Below are 7,650 nucleotides of genomic sequence, written 5' to 3' on the forward strand. Positions count from 1 at the left end.
CCCCCCCCCCGTGACAGCGGCCGCCCGCACCCTTACCTGGGCTGCGCACGGCACGCTTCGCTGAGGGTCTCGGCCCGCACGCGAAGGACGAGCGTGTCAAAGGTCACGTCGGCGCGGTACTCGGTCACGTGGGGGCTGAAGGCGGGACGCAGCGCCAGGGGCGGGGCAAAGTAAATCTGCCGCAGGCGGGGCTCCGCGCACCGACCTGGGCAAAAGAGAGCCGGCCAATCGCAGAGCCCGACGCGGCCGCGCCGCGCCTCTTGGTCAAAGTCTCACCCGTTCGCCGATTGGCTGCCGCCGCGTCTGATGGCTCGCCCCTGCGGCGCACGCGCCAGATGTGAGAAGGCGTGACGCGAGGGGTGACGGGAGCCCGCGAGCGAGATTCACCTGCTGTTTTTCGTAAGCTGGACAATGGCCAGGAGGACTTCCGAAAGACCAGAGGCGGAACCGCAGGACCGGGACGCGCTGGGGCACACCTGCAACATCGCGCGTTTGCACACACACACAGCAACTTCCTCATCAACAGATGAACGGTGTGCACGCGTCCATGCGCACGTCTGTCGTTACCAGCTGAAAGGACGATGGCGCCATCATGTGGCGATGAAAGTTTCGCAGAAGCCGAAAGTTGTCCTCCGACAAGCTGACCCCGCTGGTCTCCTCAAAGGCGTCCCGCTGACAAAGGGGCGGGGAGAAGCTTCCCATCGATCTCGGGTCGACGCGCCGGACTCGCGCGCGCATGTCACGTGACCTCACCTGAGCGTCGTCGTCGGCCGCCTCCGACGACAGCAGCAAGTCCAGCGTGTCCTCGAGGATGATGTCACGAGTCACCTGTCTTTCAAACCGCTCGTCACTCAGAGCCCCGAGAAACAAGCCTCCTTCCACCTGAACACACACACACACTTCAGCCAAGGGGCAGACCAGAAAGCTTGGCCAATCAAAGCAAACGCTGCCCCCTGTTGGATGTTTGTTCATTTCACAATTTCAACTCAACTCAAACGTGTCCGGTACTGCGCGAGCGCACGTTTGCGGTTTCATACGTATGCGGTGCGTGAGCACTCGAGGCATGCTGGCTGTCACGCTTTCGATCAAATGACTCAGCGGCGGTCATTCAACTCTGCGATCTTTTCAAAGTAAGAGCATCTTGTATTGGGGGAAAGAGCAAAGGTGACTTCCTGTTTCATGCCATACCTGCGTGACGAGCGGCTTGATGGTGCCGCCGAAGGTCAGGGTGAAAGTGAGCAGCTGGTAACATAGCACACACCTGAAACACACGCACACGCATCATTCAGGGGATGCCCGTCGATCATCACGCGGCGCGATTCACCTGTTGTGGTTTGCGGCCTTCTCGTTTGCGGACGCGGCGGCGCCCAGGAGGTGACCGATGAGCCTCTTGGCCTGCTCCACGGCATCAGCGGGCAGGAGGCGGCTGATCTGCAAGCGCGTGAGGGCAGTGAGCAACAGGGGACGGCGCGCCGCGACGAAGCGAGCACCCACCTGCGCGGCTCTGGACGTCTGATCGTCCGTCACCACGCCGACGCTGTGCACGAAGCAGCTCAGCGGCCTCAGCGATGTCACCAACACGAAAACGCTCACCGTGGAGACTGGGCCGGCGCCAGGAGGTTCTCCGCTGTCAATTGACGGCACACCGACATCATGCGACGGACGGCGCGCGCGCACCGACTCACAGGCACGCACCTGTCCGTCGTGAGTGGCTGTCGAGGCGCAGAGCGGCTGCCGTTGGCGGCTGTGTGAGCAAGAGGCCTGACGGGTAATCCTTCTGTCAAGGAAAAACTTTGACTTAGCGAACACACACACATATATGCCGGAACACAAAAGTCAACCGGTGGCCGCATTTTTTCAGCCGCATGACGTTTGGTGGGGCGCCACTCGAGCGCACGTGCCTTCCCGATGGTAACGAGGCAATTTGCAGGCTGGCCGGCTGCTTCGACGCCTTCAAAGGCGCCTCCATTGTGACCAATTTCGACAGGCTTCGTGTGACCTTTCAAACCTCGTGCGGTCGCGTGGCCTCATGCGGCCAAAAATGCCTGATGGGCTCTTCCTTTGAAAAAGTCACCTGCAGTCAGCACGGCAGACAGCGCCTCCATCAGGCCGGGCAGCAGATTGACCTGAGACACACACACACATACACACACACGCACACACACACGTTTTTGGCAGTGAGGCGGGCTGCGATGGCGCGTTGGGTGAGCTCACCCTGCGGTGCGAGAAGGCGGCCTCGGCCGTCCTCAGACAATTTGCGTGCGCCGAGCTCACGCACAGCAGCAGGGTCCACGGGCCTGTAAACGTGGCAACAGATAGCGAGTCAGCGATTGGACAAAAGCTTTTGCCAGCCTGCCTTCAAGGCCCACTTTTCTGGCGGTTCTGAAGAGCCAAAGCCACCAGGAGGGAACAGCGGAAACACGAAGGCGGACACGAGACTTTGGGGCCGCGTGAAAGCGTCCGACTTGGCAACAAAACCGTTTGCTCTCAGTTTGCGGTGAGCCAAAACAGGAAGTCGGCGGCTTGTCCAAACAAAAGAGCCCAAACTGAAGGTGGGGGAACATGTGGAAGCGATTGAGGAACATCCGGAGCGCTTGCACTTCTGGCAGCCGTTTCCAGGACGACGCACGCACGCGGCAAAGCGCCGCCTTGTTGTTGCCGTTTGGTGGAAGGCGCCCGGTTGCAAAGGTTTGCGATTCAGTTGCTGTTTATGGGCACGCAAATGAGTTGAACAGATGCTTCGCGCGCGCGGCGGCGGCGGCCCGTTTGCTCTCAGTTTGCGGTGAGCCAAAACAGGAAGTCGGCGGCTTGTCCAAACAAAAGAGCCCAAACTGAAGGTGGGGGAACATGTGGAAGCGATTGAGGAACATCCGGAGCGCTTGCACTTCTGGCAGCCGTTTCCAGGACGACGCACGCACGCGGCAAAGCGCCGCCTTGTTGTTGCCGTTTGGTGGAAGGCGCCCGGTTGCAAAGGTTTGCGATTCAGTTGCTGTTTATGGGCACGCAAATGAGTTGAACAGATGCTTCGCGCGCGCGGCGGCGGCGGCTGCCGTGTGCGAAGCTCTGAAACAAAACGGCGCGGCGCCATCTTTTGACCTGTTCGGCGCGAGCGGACGGACGCGGTCACGTGCGGACGCGTGAGCCACAAAAGGAGGGCGGCAAGAAGCCAGAAAGACCTCGTCCGCACGTGTGCCGTTGTTTCGCTTTGTTGACAGGCAGCGATTCTGACGGCGCTGCAAATTCACATGAGCAATCGGAAATGGCTCGACAAAAGCGATGGCGATCGCAGCGGCGTCGGGACTCGCGCGACTCTCAGATCCGTCCGCATGCGTACGCCGGGCGGAGCCTTTTCAACCGTGGGCTTCCGCCGCCGGTGAAATTTAGCGTCTCACATCAACGCCGGGCCCCAAATCAAATCACGAGAAGGCTCCATTTCCACTGTGCCTTTTGAGAGGTCGTCGGCGCGCCCTCCGGCGACCCTCGGGCCGGAGGTTGGACACCCACCACCCGCTCCAAACTTTCAGCAAGTTTGAGCGGGCCTGGACCGGCCATTTGAAAGAGAGGACGGATGCCCGGTGGGCCGGCGGGCGTCTTTTGGGGCTCTTCCCCAGGCCGCGCAGGAGACGATTTCAAGGGAGGCGGGCAGTGACGTCAAGCGCGAAAGGAAAGGCACGTTACCGTGCCGGTGCGCCGGGTCGGCTTGCGTCTGCACATGGAAGTGAAGCCGGGTCAGAACTCGCCGGTACAGCTGCACCTCGCTGTCGCTCGTGTCCTGGCGACCGATCACCAGCACGGCCCTCTGCTGCCTGGGCTGCTCGCCGCCCGTCACGGGAGACAACTAAACAACAACAGAGATGGGGAGCAAGTTAGCTCGCTAGCTAGCGAGGAAGCAAGCTGCCGTCAATCAGAGCGGGAAAGAAAAATTAGACACAGAACGGTGCCCCCTGCCGGCAGGAAGGGACGACGTACTTTGGAAACGTCACACAACCCGCCGCACACACGCACACACACACACGTCCATTTTTTGCCCAAAAGAATCTTGACCGCATTCATTATCCTAATGCCGATCTCTCGATGCGCGGCCACAGTTGGATGAGTGAGTGGACGGAGTTCCGCAAGAAAATGAACCCGGATAGTCTCACGCACCCCCCGGTGATGACCACCAAGCCCCGCGGACAGACTGTTTGCACACGCACTATACTGTACCTGGAGCAACAACAACACCGTCACACACCGCAACACCGTCAAGAGAGCCGATCGAATTCGACCTTCGGACAAAATATAGCAAGAAGGAAGCGACTGCGTGCGTTTTCCCTGAGCTCGAAGCAAAAAGAAGCTGACGCGAGCATCGATCACTCTAGTCAACGGCACATTTTCGGCGCAGATGGCTCGAGGTGTCCCGAAATGCACTTTGGAGGCAGCGACTTTTTTTTCCGAAAACGAAAACGCCACCGACCTCCATTGTGACACATTCCTCATGTTCCAAAGCTCGACCGTTTGTTACGTGAGGAAAACCTGACGCGCTACAGTTGGAAAAACAAACAAACAAGCATCTGGCAAAGTTCTCCCATTTTAAAGATCTGCTAAACATCGGTGTCGTCCTAATCCCTCAAGTACTTTTCAAGGCGTTTGGCACTCCACATCGGCGGCCGGGCGCGTTCGTAACTTCGGGGACCGAGATCCCCCCCCCACGATCGCCTCCTCACCTGAAGACCGCGCAAGGCGGCGCTCAGCTTGCGTCCGTCGGGCGGTAGCGGGCGGTCGCGCTCGGCGTTCGGGACGCGGTGGCGTGCCGGGCCGGTCCCGCCGTCGACGCGGACCAGGCTGCGGTACAAGAGGAAGCCCGCCGCGCCGAGCAGGACCAGCAGCGGGCCGGAAAGGGCTCGGCGGCAGCGGCGGCGGCGGCCCGTCATTTTCAAGGCGTCCGCGTCATGTCTTGACGCTTCGGGAGGCTTCGCTCGGGACGGGGCTGGAAAGGAGCGCGAGTGCGCTCGCAGCCGCGGGAGGGACGGCGGCGGGCGGACCGCATCCACCCAAAAGTTGCGCGTGGCACTTGGAGCGTTTCCTCTTCCTTCTCTTCAACTGCTGTGCTCTTTTGGGGTGGAGGAAACTTTTTGAGTGGGGTGGGCGCGCTCCTCCCCCCACTGGCGGCTATTCGTGGATCCGGACGCTCGCCTCGAATAAGTACGCGCGGTTGATGAAGGGGCGGCACGCCGGTGCAGGGTCCCGTTCCAGCTGCGGCCTTCCTGTGCCCCATGCCCGCGTGGGTTTTCTCCGGGTCCTCGCACATTCTAAAGACATGCGTGCTCGGTTGATCGGGGAATCCAAATTGTCCCTAGGTGCGTTTGTGTACGCCCCGCGGCTGGCTGGCAACCACTTCGGGGTGTACCCCGTCGGGATGGGCTCCGGCAAGCCCTGCGACCCCCGTGAGGAGAGGCGGATCAGAAAATGGATGGATGGATGGATGGATGGGGCGGGGGCAAAGCCACGGGACAGATCGGAGGCAAAGGAAAGGACAGACCATGTGGACGTTGAAAAAAATAATAAGCATCGAGTTTATTGTTCAAAGCAGCGGCGGCGGCAGTGCTGGCGGCGTTCCATGCTGGCTGGTCCGTTTCATGGCGTCGTCTACTTGTGTCTGCTTCCGCGTCGTTTCATGGCGGCCGTGCACTGCGGACAGTACCACTTCCCTTTGGGGGCCTCGCTCAGACCCACACAGCCATAATGGAACCACTCGATGGGACACTGCGGAGCCAGTGGATCCCCCGCACGCACACACGCGCACACACACACACACACACACACACACACACACACACACACACACACACGTTACACTAAAGACACAAGAGCAAGCAAATGGACAACTTGACGATCGATTTGCACGAGGCCCCATTTCGTGTTGGGTTTGTCAAACAGTTTCCCAGAGTTGCTGACCCCCTGCGACTACTTTTCAGCAGTCGCTGACCATCGGCATCAAGTGGTCATTCACCTCCCCCCCCCCACTCCTTTGATTGAGATTTCATGAGTTGCCGACGCTCGGCAACCGGTTTCCCCGAGTTGCCGACTGCCCGCAAGGAGCTTTGGCCAAGTCACGAAGTTCCCCGAGTATCCGAGCCAGATGGCAAACGTCCACGCCTCGCGGGCGGTGGCGAGCCGCCGACCGGTAAAAAGCCAGCGAGTTGCCGGCGGAGTATGCGTGACTTACATCGGTGTTGTCGCAGCCCACCATCTCCCCGTACGAAACCTGCAATCGATGCGTCATTCGGTGAGCGACGGGCTCATCGGATCGAGCGGCGGCGAGGCCGGGCGGGCGCGGCGGCGCGTGTGACCTGGTTGCAGATGCAGTAGCGCGGCTCGTTGGGGTCGTAGGTCCAGTCCACTTGGCCGCTGGCCTCGGCCTCGGGCAGCGCCGACGCCTGCTGGGAAAGCTCCTGCGCCAACGCCGACGACGACGAGCACGACGAGAGCGAAGACGAAGACGACGACGACGACGACTGATGGTTGGAAGACTTGACGCCGCCTCTGGAAAAGAGCAAACGTCAGGAGGGGCGCCAACGGGGCGCTGGCGGGGTGGGGGGGGGGGGGCTTTGCTTTTGGACGCCTTGCGGGACCTAAGAGAGCAGCGTGGCGTGGCAACGTGTCTGCTTGAAGGCGATGACGCCGTCCCCGCTTCAACAAACCTCAAGGCGGTCTTTGAATTTCTTTTTCTGTCCGAAAGCGCGCGGACAACCCCGCTTCGTCTTACTTGGACTTGCGGCCCCGAGAGTCCGAGTTGACGGCGGCGGCGGCCGCGGTGGCGACGGCGGGGGCCAGCGTCTGCGTCAAGGTGGAAGCCAGCGCCGAAGACGGATACGGATACGGAGACGCCTCGCGGGACAACTTTGAGTCTCGGCTCAGCTGGAAGTCGTTGTTCTTGATGGCCTCGTAGCTCGCCTTCAGGCTGGACGTCCGCCGACCCTCCTTCATCTGGTGGAGTCACACGCGCAGCATCGTCGTCGTCGTGCCTCTTTAACCTTTTGCCGCCTCGTAAGCGGGATGCCGATTCGACAAGCGCCACGTGTGGCGGCCCCGAAGGGACGGCAACTCAACGTTTTGCCGGCAAAACCTGCACGGGAGCTATCAATTGATTCATTGCCGTTGCGCTGCCGAACTCGGTCGTGATCGGATTGACCGTTTCATCGGTGAGCTTCAAATTGTCCAAATGTTCCCGTCAAATGTCAGCCTCTCAACACAACATGAAAGGAGAGCGATCTTTCAAAACTGCACATTCGCAACATCATCTTTGGAAATGCCTTTCGGCTGACTTTCTGGCCAACAAACAAGGAAGCGAAGCGGCAATTTATGCTCGTCCATCGTCAATTTGAAACCATATCTTGTTTTTCAATTCAGGGATGAGAATTTTTTTTTCTTTTAGCGGCGCCGAGGCCCTCGGTCGGCGTCGGCCATTTTGTTGCTCTCACCTGCGCGGTGGCCTGCACGGCCTGCGCGGCGGCCATGCTGATGGCGCCGGCTCCGGCGGCGGGTCCGGCGGGCAGAGAGCTCAGGCCGTACGGGGTCAGAGGTTGCGACGAGTTGACGCCGTAGATGTTGTTGGCGGCGGACGACGACGTGGTGCTGTTGCTACGGCAACCTGAAGCAGACACGACG

General features: G+C 60.4%; 2 protein-coding genes across 2 annotated transcripts in view; both read right to left on the reverse strand.

The window, feature by feature from the left end:
* The window catches only part of cped1 (cadherin-like and PC-esterase domain containing 1), a 9,025-nt gene extending 3,954 nt beyond the window's left edge, over positions 1–5,071 (reverse strand). The window contains exons 1-13 of the mRNA XM_019897452.1: positions 4,707–5,071; positions 3,679–3,838; positions 2,215–2,297; positions 2,075–2,126; positions 1,696–1,777; positions 1,495–1,627; positions 1,325–1,431; positions 1,189–1,261; positions 754–882; positions 568–672; positions 388–476; positions 277–317; positions 37–205 (exon numbers count right to left, since the gene is read on the reverse strand). Of these exons, the coding sequence (XP_019753011.1) occupies positions 37–205; positions 277–317; positions 388–476; positions 568–672; positions 754–882; positions 1,189–1,261; positions 1,325–1,431; positions 1,495–1,627; positions 1,696–1,777; positions 2,075–2,126; positions 2,215–2,297; positions 3,679–3,838; positions 4,707–4,913 (1,430 nt within the window). The 5' untranslated portion in view covers positions 4,914–5,071. The remainder of the gene's footprint in view (positions 1–36; positions 206–276; positions 318–387; positions 477–567; positions 673–753; positions 883–1,188; positions 1,262–1,324; positions 1,432–1,494; positions 1,628–1,695; positions 1,778–2,074; positions 2,127–2,214; positions 2,298–3,678; positions 3,839–4,706) is intronic.
* A 456-nt stretch (positions 5,072–5,527) lies between these two features.
* ing3 (inhibitor of growth family, member 3) overlaps positions 5,528–7,650 on the reverse strand; it is a 4,393-nt gene continuing 2,270 nt past the window's right edge. Inside the window, exons 7-11 of the mRNA XM_019897522.1 lie at positions 7,464–7,633; positions 6,749–6,969; positions 6,333–6,525; positions 6,209–6,247; positions 5,528–5,745 (exon numbers count right to left, since the gene is read on the reverse strand). Of these exons, the coding sequence (XP_019753081.1) occupies positions 5,629–5,745; positions 6,209–6,247; positions 6,333–6,525; positions 6,749–6,969; positions 7,464–7,633 (740 nt within the window). The 3' untranslated portion in view covers positions 5,528–5,628. The remainder of the gene's footprint in view (positions 5,746–6,208; positions 6,248–6,332; positions 6,526–6,748; positions 6,970–7,463; positions 7,634–7,650) is intronic.

The sequence above is a fragment of the Hippocampus comes genome, unplaced genomic scaffold (genome assembly GCF_001891065.2).
Source record: "Hippocampus comes isolate QL1 unplaced genomic scaffold, H_comes_QL1_v1.1 scaffold81, whole genome shotgun sequence".
In the NCBI taxonomy this organism is placed as follows: Eukaryota; Metazoa; Chordata; class Actinopteri; order Syngnathiformes; family Syngnathidae; genus Hippocampus; species Hippocampus comes.